The 17,076-nt window shown below is 34.3% G+C and overlaps 2 protein-coding genes across 2 annotated transcripts; one reads left to right on the top strand and one right to left on the bottom strand.

Annotated features, from left to right (window-relative positions):
• Positions 1-3,270: 3,270 nt before the first annotated feature.
• LOC123193614 (glucan endo-1,3-beta-D-glucosidase-like) lies at positions 3,271-4,287 on the bottom strand. The gene is made up of 4 exons (XM_044606671.1): positions 4,021-4,287; positions 3,909-3,937; positions 3,574-3,820; positions 3,271-3,474 (listed from the first exon to the last, which is right to left on the bottom strand). Exons 1-4 carry the CDS (start codon positions 4,085-4,087, stop codon positions 3,449-3,451), a joined length of 369 nt encoding a protein of 122 aa, XP_044462606.1. The 5' UTR covers positions 4,088-4,287; the 3' UTR covers positions 3,271-3,448.
• A 5,179-nt stretch (positions 4,288-9,466) lies between these two features.
• On the top strand, positions 9,467-14,283 carry LOC123192295 (LRR receptor-like serine/threonine-protein kinase FLS2). Its single transcript, XM_044604788.1, has 2 exons — positions 9,467-12,664; positions 13,819-14,283. The coding sequence occupies exons 1-2, from the start codon at positions 9,529-9,531 to the stop codon at positions 14,157-14,159; spliced, it is 3,477 nt and encodes a 1,158-aa protein (XP_044460723.1). The 5' UTR covers positions 9,467-9,528; the 3' UTR covers positions 14,160-14,283.
• The last annotated feature ends 2,793 nt before the right edge of the window (positions 14,284-17,076 follow it).

Genomic DNA, 17,076 nt, shown 5'->3' with positions numbered 1-17,076 from the left:
CTCGTATATAATAAAATTAAATAAAATAAGTGATATATAAATGTGTGAATTTAATCTTATCACAAATTAATTAGTTTTATATAATATAAGTTTTAATTTTCATATTTGTAAACTCAATATATATTTTCAACAAATATATATACTAATTTTAGAGTTATATAATTCAGGTAATTTCAGTGAAACAATTTTTATTTTATTTAAACATATAAGTTTAAGCTATTTTTGGAATTAATTGAAATAAAAAATAATCAATAAAAAAATTAATTACTTCTTGAATATATTATTTACCAAATCTCAATTTTAATGATGTTCCATATGGGTAATCATGATACTCAGAGAAACTATAATTATGAAGGAAACATCTTCAATAAAGAATTAAATCTTCAAGTGTGAAAAGAGTTAAGAATAATCTATAGATTAATTGATTTTGATGATTGAATTATCTTTTTAACTTTTGTTTACTTTTCCCTTGATTTTTTAAATAATAATAAATATGAATAGCCAAATTCTATTTGACAAAAGTTAGTAAATGTTTGGCGGAAATTATGCGTGGATTATTTAAGTTAAGCCTATTTGGTTAGAATTTACATTTAGATTAAATAAATTAAATTTGAATTAAAATAAATGTAGTTCATCAACATTGATAGAGCTTATCTTCTCGATCATTTTTTTCCTGATGATTTTGTTCACCTTTTTTAATATTTTCGTTTACACGTTTGAGTTCAACAAAATTGATAAAACTTAAACTTGATTGGGTTTGACTGAACAGAATAATATCCCTTTACTTATTACGCTATACAAAAAATGACACCGTTTCGCTTATTACATAATGAAAATATAATTCAAAATGATCATGTTTTAAATCAAATAAAATAACATTATTTTATTAGTTATATTGAGCAACCTATGGAATCAAACAAGTGTTGGCTCAAGCCCATCTCTTTACAACTTGATCAAGCTGAGCTCAACACAAATCTAGTGCTATATATGTCTATTTTTCGGTGTAATTATATGTCAATTACCTGAAACTATAACATAAAAATCAGTCAACATTTTCAGGTTCACAATTCTTGCAAAGAAAATCGAAGGCTCTCTCAATTTCTTTATTGGAAAAACTAGACATACTGAGTGATCTATCCATAACTTCCTCGTAACTCTTATTGAATATAGCTACTATGCTCATAAATGCAATTTCCATAGCCTGCCAAACCACATGCAAAATCAGATTACTGGAAATCTTAACTGTGTAGATTTCTGTAAATGAAAACTGGGTTATACAATTATAAAATTAATCTGGCTTACTGGGGTCACTTGTAACGACCAGGCCGGTCCTTCTGAAGTCACAACTTGAAGCATTTCTGCCATTGCTCTGAAAGTAAAGATTCATGGCAAAGGAGGCATGGTTTAAGAGCGTGGTTGGGTTGTAGCATGCACCGCCGGCTTGTGTTGGGGTGCAATCGACGTGATTGCAGGCGAAATCGAAGTTCAGCGTCAGCATATCGTTATTTGTTCCAGGTTTTGCTACACACCATGTTGCCTGAAACAGTGATTCAAGGTAGTTTCAGGATTGCTGAAATCTGTGTTAAAGATTTAAGTTATACCAAATGTCAGACACTTGCGCTGGAATTCTGCGCCATTGTTAGCCCCTCATCTGATTGAGCTCCTCCTGCATAAGCGTTTTAGCGAAATCATGATTCTGAATAATATAGAATGAAGTCTAAAGATATATCTTATTACTGATACGTACCACTCTCAAAAGTGCAGCTCTCATAACCTGCAAGATGGCACAGGAAGTTAGTTTTGCAGGAAGTGCTGTTGAAAATACAATTGCAGGGTTTGTTAGAAACTCTATACATTTTACAAACTATAATTTGGGTAGATGTGGTTTGGAAGGTTTCAATAGAGGAAAACAGGTCAATACAATACTGGTGAATTTTAGGTGTTCTAAGGACTCAAATATGACTCATTTAGTTTGTAATATAAATTCAATATATAATTCAATATTTTATAACTTGTGCGAAGATATTGTGGATGAAAGAGAAATTATGTTTGGTTAGCCTTACTTGGATCACTGATGGAAATGAGTCCAGAATATTTGAAATTACAATCCAAGGAGTGTCTTCCCTGAGCTTGGAAGTACATATTCATGGCAAAGGAGGCATGGTGTATGTAAGTGTTTGGATAGAAACAAGAACCGCCCTGTTGTATCAGATGGCAATCTATATGACTGCAGGCATAGTCTAGATTTGCAAGTAGTGTGGAGACGTCAGCTGTGGGATTCGCAACACACCAGTTTCTCTGCAACGACATGCAATTAAAAAGAACAAACTTGGAAAAATTCAGTCATAATATTCAAGTGTAGTTGTATGTGAAAATTATTCAAATTTTTTTTACTTGGGCAATAACCATCTTCAAGAAGCCTCCTGCAGAATTGTGCCAAAGATATTCATAAGTTATAGGCCCCCATAATGTTGAACAAACTATGTAGTAAAACACCCCAGAAGAGAAATTTACCTGAAGTCAAGAAAAAACACAGTAGGAGAAGGGAAAGAATATGAAAGGGAAGAGTCAGGTTGGCCATTTTAATTGTGTGAAGATGGTGATGAAAGTGAATAAGCTCGAAGGAGAAAGGTAGAATTAGTTATATAGATGAAGGTGGCCTGAAAATTCATGGCAATCTCGTTTCTCTGAGGATGAGTTAGGTAACGCTCGAATTTCATGTTCACAGAGCCACACAAAGACGCAGGTTTTTCTGATACAAGAAACCCCGAAGCTGAAGCTTCAATGTTATCTGCCAAAAGGAACCCTCGCACCCCAATGGTGTATATTGATAGAATGCCGACTCAGTAGAAGAATCTAAATTAAATTTGAACATCATAGCAACTTTGTTATTTTCAAGAACCACATGCATAAACCTCACTTCCCAGTTTGGATGACATGCATTGTCAATGTTGTAGATTCATTCACTCCTTATTACAATAAAAAGAAATGTTCTCATATATGTCCAAAATGATCGATGGATATTGGCACCCCCACTTACATCACATATAGTTTTCATCATCCAGATATATGACCTACATGGCATTTTGGTTGGACAATAATTTACTTGTTGGTGCCTAAAATTTGCTTTAAAATGTCAAATTCTCTGTAGTGTTTGTTAACTGTCACCATTATATGTCCTCCATGGCAGCATCTTCCAATGTCAGAAGAAAATTTGCTTTAATTGTATATTCAACATTGTGAAACCAAGATTCTAAAGATGTCACAATAGAAGAATGAGAAATTCATAGAACCCTTCCACATTTATTATTTACAGTAAATTCCCACAGACTGCAAACTAAATATGAAACACCCATATTCCATTTTCTGTAAAGAAACATATTTCTTGCATAAAAAAGAATCATGGAGAGAGCCCAACGCTTGCTGAACAAGATCAAATCTGCAGGCGCTAAGCATACTGGCAAGTGCCATAGCCTGCAGATGGTTAACACAGTAAAAATCAGTAGCGGAACTATCAATTTTGTTACATATTTGATGAGTAAAATTAAGTAGAGGAAATTGAAGGTCTTATACTTGGATTGGTTGTAGTGGTAAGAGCAGAGCCCTTGAAGTCACAGTTCCAGGTGTTTCTGCCATGGAATTGGTAGTAGAGATTCATGGCTACGGAAGCATGGTTAAGGAGAGTATTGGGTAAGTAGCAAGAGCCACCTTCGTTTATGATATTGCAGCCATCACCACTGATGTAACGACAAGCATACTCAATGTTGGCAATCAATTCAGCATCGCTTGAAGATGGCTTTGCAACACACCAGGTTTTCCACTAACGGCAGCAATATTAAGATGAAGTCACGTATACAAATTTTCTTGTAGCAAAACACAGAAATTAACTTAATGAGTCTTGAATTTACCTGTGCATTGGTAAGCTTCAGAATTCCTCCTGCACAAATTTTACACAATGTCAGACTGACAGAATTGAACAATATGAAAAAAGTTAAAAACTAGACCTGGAAACAAAAGCACCTGAATTGGAGAATAAAAACAGAAGAAAAAGTGGGAGAAAAACAAGAGAAAATGTTGCTTTAGCCATTTTTTATGTTAAAGAAGAAATGAAACGGGAGGTTCAAATTTATAGATCGGAGAGAATGCTTTCTGGCCTCCGCAGAGCAAGATTACTTTGTTACATCCTTAGCTAGGCAGTTTAATCCATTTCATTGGTCATTAAAAGTGATAAATGCGTGCAAGGCAGCCCACAGAATTCATTGCTATATGTTACAAAATATGTAACGGCAGGCTTAGTTCATAATTAACGGCTGTATTTAATAAGAGATGAAGTGGGGGACTTTGTTGGGGAAGATTGGTGTATCGAGTATCAGACTAATGTTTTTGCAAGTTCGATAATGTGGTGCATCACATCAATTCATAATAAAATTTTAGGTTTTCACTGGGCAATGCCAAATTTTGTGACACACATATATAATTGAGTTGAAAGGGATTAGATGTTAACGTAAAAGGGTAAGAGAAAGTCTTAACTCTTAAACTAGTTTTTAAGGTAGGAGAGATTGAGTAGAACTTAATAATGTTATTAAAACTCAATTAATATAATTCTGTCCAAAAGTCCATAAATAACATGTTCAAGGTTCAATCACTAGCCAATGGCTTTTTTGAATGTTTGTTTGTGAAAGATGTTGAAGGGTGGGTGGTTGTTGAGAAAAGGATTAAGTGTTAGTGTGTAAGCTTTGAGAGAAAGTCCCCTCTCTTAAACTACCTTCTAGAGTGGGAGAGAACTATCAAACACGTAACATTTACTAAGAGTTAGTGATTGTTATAGGTAATCTCTTTTCTAAATTTTGGTGAACCAATGAGGAAGATTGTATCTTATAGTGGTCGTGGACGGTTAAAGTTCTACCTTACTATCGCTGAAGAGGACAACAAAGCAACTCTGATACTATTTGTAATATCTCAAGTCTAATAGCTAAGTTCATTGTCAAAATATTATCCATTTTACAAGCTTAAATATGTTTTTATAACTTAAGAAACTCATAGACTATTTAACCAATTCGAATTAACATCCCCAAACGATGTGAGATGCGTATACAAATCTAACATCTCTTTTGTATTTTATCAATATGAGATTCATCAAAGGGTATCACATATTTCTAATTGTTGGCCATATACAAACTGCAGAGTGAAAATACTATCATCACTTGAAGCCCTTCTATAATTAGCTGGCTGATTCTTTACTCGTATGTTTTGATCAGACTTCTCTATTGTTGACCATACACAAACTGCTGAGTCAAAACTCCCGTTGGCGACCGAAGAAAGGAGAGGAGGCTTCTATGGCGTAAAAATTACTAAGAGTACTATGTTAAATAATGTACTTCGTATTTGAAGTATTACTTATCACTTAAAAAGATCTCAAAAGCGAGGATTTTGTATTCTGAATCCTTCCGGTGCCTAATATCATCTGGCAACCCATACAAACAGTCAGAATTTTCTTCGAAAATTTGGTTCATTTCATAACTGGTTCGTTACCCATTTTTGTACAGCCCTAATTAGAGGACCGCTTAAAAAATAAACAATATGTCACATGCAAAAACGAATTGAATTCAATCCGAAATAGCAGGCTTGTTTAATTTTTTTCAGACTAGAAAGAAATGCCTTTCATACGAACTGGTGTGAAGACAGAAATTATGGCCCCCAAACGAGAACAGAACCAGAAATCCTGCCTGTCATCTCTCTTGTTTGCCAGATACATCCAACTCACAAACTTTTTTTTATATATCCAACTTGCTTTTACCCGTTTTTTTTAATCGTGTATATATATATGTCACTCATTCTAAAACTTAAATAAGTATACCACAACAGTAATCTATTTTTTTAAAATATCCCTCTTAAAATAACCTATTCAGAGATTCTCTTTTTTTCTCTATAACTTTTTCTCTCTTCTTCCGCAATTGAGAAAGGAATCTCTACAGCATGAAAAGGATAAAATAAAATATTAATGGAAGAAGACATATGATTGAACAATAAAACCCAGAAGAAAATCATTATAAAAGATTCAATTTGGATATAAGGGAGGGAAAAACAAAAATTGCTAAATTTATTAAGAGAATTAACATCTGCTGCAAAGACTTCATAGCAAAATCATCCACATTCAAGTGAGTCTCGACTTAAGTCTGTATGTTATGTGTTTTCTTTATAAATAATTGAAAATGAAATAAGTATAGTATATTCATGTTCATAATAATTTCATGTAAAATTTAATTTTATTGTGATTTCATGTTGTTTCTGTTGTTTAAAGTTGTTATAATATTGTTTAATGTTATTGTGATGGTTATAAAATACCAAAATATACCCTAGAAAAAATTCCAAATGAATAGGTTGGTATTAACGCCAACCCCCTGGGGCCTAGTGAATTTATTTATTTTTTCATTTTTCTTTCATTGCACCCAATTCTTTTATTTTTTATGTTTGTTTATTCCAATTTGGAGCTTATGTGTGTATTGTTTTCCTTGTGTCCATGCCAATCTTTTTTTTAATAAAAGGGTTGGCTAATGCCAACTCTTTTATTTTATTTTATAAAAATGTGGGCCCACGTCGACCCTTTTTCGATTGAAGGTTTGCCCAACGCCATGCCCACACCTTTAAAGGGTTGGCGTCAACGCCAATGCCAACTGATGCCAACCCTTTTCTAACATTTTCTTAAATTTTTCAAATACTATTTTTTTCTAATTAAACGTCAACCTTTCATTTTTTTCAGTTAAATCCTATGAAATGATTTTTTTAGAGCATCATAGTAGCTGAGCTCTAATATAAGGTATGATGGGTTACTCTTTTTGTTTTATATCGTTACTTCGAAGAATTCTTAATATGAAAAATTCGTTTCACTTTTCAGTTTTTTACTTCTTTCTTTTGTTTTAGAAGCATTGGTTCCATTTTAAAGCACTTATTTTATTTTTTACAGTACAATTCCAAAGTTGTAGAGAAAAAGAGAGAGAATCTGTCTACATGAGTCCCTACTTGAAAGCTGAGGAAGAAAAAAGAAAAAATTTTCAGAGAGAAAATGTATAGATATTTAGTATCAATATTTGAAACAAAATTTATATTTATGTGTACTTGGTGTTGAATATGCAAAAAATACATATATATATATATATATATATATATATATATATATATATATATATATATATATATGAACAATCAAAACAAAAATGAATTGTAGAATCTTGCAAAGAAAAATTTGTAGAAGCACGAGAAAATAATTTTTGTTGCAGAAGAATCTTGTAGGGAATAAATTGACTTGCAGAGAATTATTAATGCAATAGTATTCACGTGATTTATCTTTAACATATATATAAAGCATAGATATAGCATATTTATCTTAAACATACCATAAAATAGAGAGATCTATACTTTGCACAAAACTTGTTGGATTTGCAGAGATGAAATAATGGCAAGACAACACGAAAGGTTTTCTTACCCCTTTTTAATTTTTTTTAAATTTATTTATATTTAAATAAATATAAAAATATTTTGGCTTAATTTATTTATATTTAAAAAATAAATTTTTTATTTTGGCTTAATTTATTTATATTTAAATAAATATATATTTTGTTTAGAGTAAATATTTATATTGTTATGTATGTATAATTTATTATTCTCTATTTGTTGGTCATATATAAGATGAACATGTTGGCTAAGAACTACTATCTGAACTATAAGATGAATCCAGTGCACAACATTTTCACTCATCTTGGTGTCATGTATGAGAGATATTATGATTTAAAAGCAAGAGCATAAAATTAATTGAAAAGGAGAGGATATCTGGATTACTAAGGTCATTATCAGATTATTGGACTTCAGTAATTTCTAATCTTGTCCAAGATAAAAAATTCAAAAATTATTGGCAATGTGTGGATGAATTGCAGCTCGCTGAAGAACGAAGAATTGTAATGAATATAAGAAAATCAATATCTCTCTCTATTTTCCCAAATCAACGAAGTGCAAGATATATAGGCTATCGCAAACATTATAATAATTTTATCTTAGATAAAATTACTCATAATATTGTTAGAGATAGAGAAAATGTTTTTTCTCAATTTGATTGGTGGAGATCGAATCCCTATAAGTATGGAGAGCGTTTGATTATCAAGATGCCTTTTTTAAATCGTACAAATCTCAACCCAATAATAGTTTAGAAGTTGTTCATAGTCATTGAATTTTATATCAAATTTATTTTCATGTCTAAATTATGAAAATATTGAACTCTATGTTGATATAATATAATATATTTTATAATTATTTATGAGAATTTTATTATTAATAAAAATATAATATAATATATTTTATGTCTAAAAAATTATTCATAATAATAAAAAAAATTAACGGTAAAATTAAAAAAGATTGGCGTTGACGTTATTTTAAAAAGGTTGGCATCTGGCCAACCCTTTTTTAACTTTTAAGGGTTGGCCTAATTTTAACTGGTCAACCCTTTTTATTTAAAAGGTTGGCCTTTTTAATTTAACCAGGTTGGCCCCAACCCTTTTTATTTAACAGGTTGGCAGGGGCCAACCTTTTTAATTAACTAGGTTGGCGTGTGGCCAACCCACCGCCAACCTTTTTAATTGAGAGGCTCACGGGCAGTCAGTCCCTTTTGGGATGGGACACTGTTTTGTTAGTTGTATAACCAGAAGTCGCCCATTGTTTCAATACAAAACAGAATCCTGCAAATGCACTCGACACATGAAAATGCCTCAATACCACTTCACAGCCGCTGCCTTAATAGAATGCTTATCAGGAATAGTAAACATGTCACACAATTTCTGGGCCCAGGCACGTCGGCAAAGTCAAATAAGCCTCTCTGATTCCTGTCCTGCCCTTTTTCTTAGTGGACCCATGCACAGTTTTTCTTGCCGTTTTTTCCCACTTGCAGATTAGTGGCAAAAAGCTGCAGAGTCAAACAATCATTAATTGAAGCCTGTGAAGGCGCTCTATAGTCGGCTTCAATATTTAGACATTCAAATTGCATATCTCTTAGTCTTCGCGTCAATCAAGCTGGCCAATTAATTAAGCTAATAAAGAGAATTAAGTTAGCTAAGTGGTTGTTTAGTGAATAAATTAACGCTTCCAATGATTTTCTTGATGCATTCAGTTGGTTCCATCATATACCAGAAACTATTGAACTAATACTTAATATTTCTTTTATACTTTATTAATATAAAATTTATTTAAATGTGTTACACTAAAAAAGAATTCTAACCAAATGTTACTTTTTTTTTTCTTTTTTTAAACGTTATCCTAATTGAGACACGATTTTATAAAAGATTCTAGGAATGGAACTTCATAGGTCACTGTAGATAGAAGTACGTCTAGTTCAAGGTTCAAAGTATCATGTTTTCTTCATTAGTTTGACTGGCCTTGATATGTCAAATTTTCTGTCATACCTTGACAACTATGGGGCCATCATATACCAGAAACTTCTAATTAGTACAAACCTCCATAGCAGTTTAATCATTTCTCTTAGCAATGGCGTCTCAAAGTGTCAGCTTGATCATAGTCCTATTTTGCTCTCTTTTTGTTAGCTGTTTGCAGGCAGAGCCAAGCTTAGAAGTTGAAAGTGAGGCCTTGAAGGCCTTCAAGAATGCCATAACTAATGATCCTTTAGGAGCACTTACAGATTGGACTGACAGAAACCACCACTGCAACTGGTCAGGCATCACTTGCGATGCTTCCTCAGATCTCGTCGTTTCAATATCGCTTGTGGACAAGCAGCTTGAAGGCCAGATTTCTCCATTCCTTGGAAACCTTTCAGCACTCCAGGTTCTTGATTTAACTTTGAACTTTCTCTCCGGGAGTATCCCAGCTCAGCTGGGCCAATGCTCCCAACTTTCTCAATTAGCTCTAGTCTCAAATTACCTTTCCGGTCAAATTCCAGCAGAAATTGGAGACCTTCGAAATTTGCAGTTAGTAGATTTAAGTAATAATCTCTTGAATGGAACCATACCTGAAAGCATATGCAACTGCACATCCTTGTTAGCAGTTGCTGTCATATTGAACAATCTTACTGGCGCAATCCCTCAAAACATAGGAAATCTGATTGGTCTTCAAATGTTGTATCTTTACACCAACAAGCTAGAAGGTCAAATACCAGCTTCTATAGGTAGATTGGAAGCTTTGCAGGATTTAGACCTGAGTCAGAACATGTTATCAGGATCAATTCCCCCAGAGATTGGAAATCTATCAAACTTAAAAAATTTTTTGTTGTATGAAAATTCAATTGGTGGAAAAATCCCATCTGAACTAGGCCGTTGTAAAAAGCTTCTCACCCTTGAGATTTATAGCAACCAATTCAGTGGAAGCATTCCATCTGAGCTCGGAAATTTAGTAAACCTGGAAAAGCTGCGTATGTATGACAATAAGTTGAATTCCACAATCCCAATTTCCTTGTTCCAGTTGAAATCATTAACTCATTTGGGACTTTCCATGAATGAGTTAACTGGAACAGTGCCTGATGAACTGGGTTCTTTGAGGTCAATGGAAGTGTTGACCTTGCATTCCAATAAGTTTACAGGAGAGATTCCTTCTTCCATAACAAACCTGACAAATTTAACACAACTGTCAATGAGCTTAAACTCCCTAACAGGGGCGCTTCCATCAAACATTGGATTGCTTTATAACTTGAAAAACCTGACCATGAATAACAATCTTCTTGAAGGAGCCATTCCACCCAGTATCTCAAATTGTACCCATCTTGATGTCATAAGTCTAGCATTTAATAGGATAACAGGGAAAATTCCCACTGGTTTGGGACGATTGCGGAACCTGAAATTCCTATCTCTTGGGGCTAATAGGATGTCAGGAGAAATCCCTGATGACCTCTTCAATTGCTCGAATCTTCTAACTTTGTCATTGGGTGAGAACAATTTTAGTGGATTGCTAAAACCAGCTATTGGGAATCTCTATAATGTCAAGATATTTGGAATTGGCATGAATTCATTTGTAGGGCCAATCCCACGTGAGATTGGCAATTTAAGTCGTCTCATATCCTTAAATCTTGCTGGAAATAGCTTCACAGGAATTCTTCCACCGGAATTGTCCAAGCTTTCTCTCCTTCAAGGACTCTCTCTACGTGACAATGGCCTTGAGGGCACCATACCTGAGAAATTATTTGAGCTCAAGTATCTGACAATTCTTTATTTGCAGAACAACAAGTTGACTGGTCCAATTTCAAGTTCTTTCTCTAAACTTGAGTCTCTTTCAGACTTGAATCTTGGAGGCAACAACTTTAACGGGTCCATTCCGAGAAGCTTGGAGCGGCTTAACGGACTTATGTCCCTGGATCTCTCTCACAACCATCTAACAGGATCAGTTCCAGGACCTGTGGTAGCAAATTTGAAGAACATACAGATATATTTCAACTTGTCATCCAATTTCTTCGAGGGAAGTATTCCAGTGGAGCTTGGAATGCTGGAAATGGCACAAACCATTGACATTTCAAACAATAAATTTACGGGGAACATTCCTGAAAATCTTAAGGGCTGCAGAAACTTGTTCTCTCTTGATCTGTCAGGAAACAAACTTTCTGGTGAAATCCCGGGTGAAGTTTTCGGAGGAATGGATGTGCTTACAAGCTTGAACCTTTCCAGAAATAGTTTAGATGGTGAAATCCCTGAAGAGCTGGCGAATCTGAAGCATCTTAGCTCACTAGACCTTTCTCAGAACAACTTGGTGGGCATTATCCCCGATAGCTTTTCCAACCTTTCCACCTTGAAAAGCCTGAATCTTTCTTTCAATAACCTTGAAGGCCGCATTCCTGAGACTGGCATATTTAGAAGCATGAACGCATCTGATTTGCAGGGAAATCCAGCACTCTGTGGAGCACAGTTTCTCAAATCTTGCAAGTTGACAGGCTCACACCATTTATCCAAGAAGACGAAGTTGATTCTCCTGGTACTCGGCTCTGTTTCAGTTCTTTTAGTTCTGGTTCTTGTGATTTCAATACTCAATCACTATGCAAGAAAGCATAAAGAAGAAAGGATTGAGAATCCAGAACCAGACCTCACTTCTGCATTAACACTAAAGAGGTTCGACAGAAGTGAACTGGAAAATGCTACTGGTTCCTTCAGTGAAAATAATATTCTTGGAACTAGCAGTTTGAGCACTGTGTACAAGGGTCAACTGGAAGATGGGCAAATCATAGCAGTGAAGAAACTGAATTTGCATCAGTTACCGGCTGAGTCTGATAGGTTGTTCTACCGAGAAGCCAAAACCTTGAGGAAGCTGAGGCACAGGAATCTTGTGAAAGTGCTGGGTTATGCCTGGGAGAGTGGAAAACTGAAGGCTTTGGTCCTGGAATACATGAAAAATGGAAACTTGGAGAGAATAATTCATCAGGCTGTGGTGGACCAATCAAGGTGGACAATGTCCAAAAGAATTGATGTTTTTATTTCCATCGCTACTGCACTGGATTATTTGCACTCTGGTTATGATTTTCCAATTGTTCATTGCGACTTGAAGCCTTCGAACGTTCTGCTAGATGCAGACTGGGAGGCTCATGTGAGTGATTTCGGAACAGCTCGAATGTTGGGTGTTCATCTGCAGAGAGAGAGTAGCATTTCCTCATCATCAGCTTTCCAAGGCACTATTGGCTACATGGCACCAGGTAATCTATCTTCATTCCTGTTTATAGATCAAAAGAAAATAGGAATTTCACAACGAATGGCAAGGTTTCCAGGTGAGGTCCCCTAGTCCCTTTCTTTGTCTCTGTAGGGAGACCTTTCCTGTCTCTGATACAGGGTGACTGGAATTCTCTGTTCCTTTTCCACGGGGAAGATTTCTCTTCCCTTCTACTTTCCATTCTGATAGAAAAAATTCTCTTACCTTGCCCTTCTTTCTCGGTGGTAAAAAAAAAATTAACAATGTTACGGGTATATAATTTTGGTATTTTATTTAGATAGACAACCATTATATAATTAAGTATTATTTATTATATAATAAATATTTCTCCTGTCAAGACTTGTTGAAATATTCGTCCTGTCACATCCCACCTTCTTGTTCCAATTAAAGAGTCCCCTCTGTATCTGCGGAGGGGCAGGTCAAGACTTGCTTTTGAGGTCAAATTTTCATTCATATGTGGACACCCAAATTGGGAAAAACATGGTAAATTTACTACACTATAGTTTAATTGGGATATTAATTAAAATAATTTTTAATTTTTTATATATATAATCATATTTTTTTATTATATAAATATAATTACATTTTAATTTGATTTTATTTTTAAAAGAAAAAGATTTTAAGATTTTTGATTGGTCGATCGATCAACTAATTTTTAAAAATAAATTGGTTGATTGAATGTTTGATCAACTGATTAACCATTCAAATAATCAATTTTTTAAAAATAAATTAGTTTTGAGTGAGTGAATTTTATATCTTGATTAAGTAAATTTACGTTTGGTTAAATAAGTATAAGAGTATTTTAGATATTTTATATTTTAAACTATATATGTATAATAAAAAACAAAATGACTATATATATATATATAAAGTATTTTAATTAATATCCCAGTTTAATTACGTGGTCATTACCTATTTTGCCCTAATTGATGTTCTAGATGGAACACCCTTTATCTCATCAGAATGCTCGTTTTTCATTTGGAGCGCGTATTCTCTAAATTCAGATAACATTATACAACAAATAACACTATCATTTCTTTTATTTCAATTCTCATCTTAGTAAACAAAACAAGATTTGGCTCAATTTATCTGGTTCATAAACTGTCCCAATTCACCAATTCGTGCTTGTGTTCTTATCAGAGTTCGCATATATGAGAAAAGTGACTACCAAAGTAGATGTGTTCAGCTTTGGTGTCATAGTGATTGAGTTTCTTACTAAACGAAGGCCAACGGGACTCGACGAAGAGAACGGGACGCCGCTAACTTTGTGTCAACTTGCAGAGAAAGCCATGGCAGATGGAATTAATGGAATCCTTCAAATCACAGATCCTGCACTAGCTATAGATATCTCCGAAGAGCAGGCGCAAGTTTTGGAAGAACTATTTAAACTAGCATTGATTTGTACCAACCCAAATCCTGAAGATCGACCAGATATGAATGAAGTGTTGTCTAATCTTATGAAGCTTAAGGGAGTTGCTTGAAATGGTTGACTGTGACCAAATACAAATGTAAAATTTTGTGAATAAATCAACACTTCCAATGTCCTGATCCAAGTAAAAATATTGTCTGATTACGACAAACAATCACTAAAGGTTTTATTTTTTATCTTTGCAACTAAAAATGTGCTTTGATAGTTTTAAAGTTTAGAGGTTTTTTAATTGGAACAGCTCGAGTGTTGGGTGTCCATCTGCAGAGAGAAAGTAGCCTTTCCTCATCATCAGCTTTCCAAGGCACTATTGGCTACATGGCACCAGGTAAACTATTTTCATTCCTGTATAAATCCCGTAACTGCACTTCTCATTTTTATTATCAACATTGAATGAAAACAAACCACAAATAATGCAAGAGAAAAAGAAAGGAAGGAAATTTGTGGAAATAGGGAAGGCAAAGGTTCAAGGCGGGGCTAAAAACCATAATCCACATCCCTGACTCTGTAGGGGAGACTTTTCCCTATCCCAATATGGGGACAACAGGAATCCCTACCTTCTACTCCTGGTAAAATTTTCTCTTTTATCTCCTTTCCATCCCTTCGGGAAAAATTATCATCTCTCATGCGGAACATTAATACAATAAGTATTAAGTATCAAAACATATTCATAGTAATTTAATATTTAATGGTTTAGAGGATATACAAGAGAAACAACATAACAGAGATACTCGTCTTTACTCTTATTAGGAAATCCTCCCCTTGCTCGAGTAACAACGACTAATCCCTATGTGAAAACCCAAATTAGAAAAAAAAGACTGGGAAATGATAAGGAAATTCACTATACTAAATTTAATTATTTGATCATAACCTATTTCACCCAGAATTGATGTTTTAGATTGAACGACCATCCTAATACTTTCTAATAATATAACTCCTGATCTTTCATCTAAAACCCTTATTCCTTCATTTGAATCACCATATCCAACAAATATTACTATCATTTATTTTATTTCAATTTTCATCTACTCAAACAAAATAAGATTCGGCTTAATTGATTCACCAATTCATGTTTGTATTCTTATCAGAGTTTGCATATATGAGGAAAGTGACTACGAAAGTAGATGTGTTCAGTTTTGGTATCATAGTGATTGAGTTTCTTACTCAACGAAGGCCAACGGGACTCGAAGAAGAGAATGGGACGCGGATCAGTTTGCGTCAACTTGCAGAGAAAGCCATGGCAGATGGAATCAAGGGAATTATTCATATCATAGACCTTACACTAGCTTCAGATGTCTCTGAAGAGCAAGTTCAAGTTCTGGAAGCACTGTTTAAGCTAGCGTTGATTTGCGCCAACCCAAATCCTGAAGATCGACCTGATATGAATGGAGTGTTGTCAAATCTGATAAGGCCAAAGGACTATTTCCCACCCAAGGTTTAGCGTTTTCTCAAATGTCCCCCCTTTAACTATAGAAACACCAAACACCCACCCATGACCGGTTAGATTTAACAAAACCCTAACGCCTAAAACTTTTATCTCTTTTTGCCCCCCTAAACTTTAAAAACTAACATTTTTCCTCAACCTAAGTTTTAAAAAATTGCAGTTTCACCCTAGGGTTTGGTTTTGAAATCTTCAGCGACCTCTTCGGCTCCGTTGCCGACGGTCTCTCCTTCCCTAAGCAATCTCTCCTTCCGGCGATCTCTTTCCTCCCATTTGGAGGTCCGATCGGCACCGGAGACGTCTTGGGAGACGAAGAACTTCGTCGACGAAGTTCTTCGTCTGGGAAGACGAAGTTCTTCGTCTGGGAAGACGGTCGTCTTCCCAGAGGTCTTCTTCTGGGAAGACGAAGTTCTTCATCTCCCAAGGCGTCTCCGACATCGATCGGACCTCCAAATAGAAGGAAAGAGATCGCCGGAAGGAAAGATTGCTTTGGGAGGGAGAGGTCGTCGACAACAGAGCCGGAGAGGTCGCCGGAGATTTCAAAACCAAACTCTAGGATAAAACTGTGATTTTTTAAAACTTAGGCTGGGGGAAAATTTTAGTTTTTAAAGTTTAGGGGCACAAAATTATAGTCTATTTTAGTTTATTTTTAATATTATAGTAAAAATGACGATTTTACCCTTACCACCGTTAGGGTTTTGTTAAATTTAACCGGCCATGAATGAGTGTTTGATGTTTTCATAGTTAAATGGGGGGACATTTGAGAAAACGCTAAACCTTGGGTGGGAAATAGTCGTTTGGCCATCTTATAAAGCTAAGGAACTTGCTTGAAATGGATGACCGTGACCAAAAATAAATGTAAAATTTTGTAATAGTTGATGATCAAACAAATAAGGGCTCAATTCCTAGAGTTATTATACGGTAAGATACGAATATCATATAACTAAAAAATAATATATATTTTAATATATATTAAAATTTAATAAAATATAATGAATAAATTTATATGATATATATAAATACATTAAAATTTTGGAATGTTTGCAATATTATTTTAAATTAATGAAATGATAATTTGAAAATTTTATTATATTGTTTTTAATTTCAAAAAAGTCTTTTATAATATATCATAAACCATATGATAAATTAAGTATTCGAGATATGATTCAATCCGACACATTGTAGGGAGATTCGCAATTGGATTCCCAACTTCTAACAATCTTTTCACAACTTCTAACAATCTTTTCACAACAATGACCAACAGCACCCACTTCTTCCTCCAAGTTCATTTCTCCCTTCAAAGTGTTCAAATATGCCGGGAAGCTGCGTTAACATATTAATGCAGTCAATATCATTACATTCTTGATCTTGGGTAATGGATAAACATAATTTTTCTCTTATGTAGACCATTTACTTCTTTTCGTATTTTCTTTTTAATTTTCTAGTAGCAGAGAATGCATAGATAGCAATTGAGAAAATGAAAAATAAAAAAAATGTAATGGTGAACATTGAACAAAACTAGGAAGAAGAA

This window comes from Mangifera indica, chromosome 12, assembly GCF_011075055.1.
Source record: "Mangifera indica cultivar Alphonso chromosome 12, CATAS_Mindica_2.1, whole genome shotgun sequence".
Lineage (NCBI taxonomy): Eukaryota > Viridiplantae > Streptophyta > Magnoliopsida > Sapindales > Anacardiaceae > Mangifera > Mangifera indica.
The sequence above is the reverse complement of the archived record's forward strand: the minus strand, read 5'-3'. Positions and strand labels throughout refer to the sequence as shown.

Excerpts from the sequence above, each read along its gene's own strand:
- LOC123193614 (XM_044606671.1), bottom strand. The coding sequence starts at position 4,087 with ATGGCTAAAGCAACATTTTCTCTTGTTTTTCTCCCACTTTTTCTTCTG. Across the intron at positions 3,821-3,908 it reads TGAAGCTTACCAATGCACAG|TGGAAAACCTGGTGTGTTGC; the intron begins GTAAATTCAAGA and ends TGCTGCCGTTAG. Across the intron at positions 3,475-3,573 it reads TACCACTACAACCAATCCAA|GCTATGGCACTTGCCAGTAT; the intron begins GTATAAGACCTT and ends AACCATCTGCAG.
- LOC123192295 (XM_044604788.1), top strand. The coding sequence starts at position 9,529 with ATGGCGTCTCAAAGTGTCAGCTTGATCATAGTCCTATTTTGCTCTCTT. Across the intron at positions 12,665-13,818 it reads TATTGGCTACATGGCACCAG|AGTTCGCATATATGAGAAAA; the intron begins GTAATCTATCTT and ends TGTTCTTATCAG.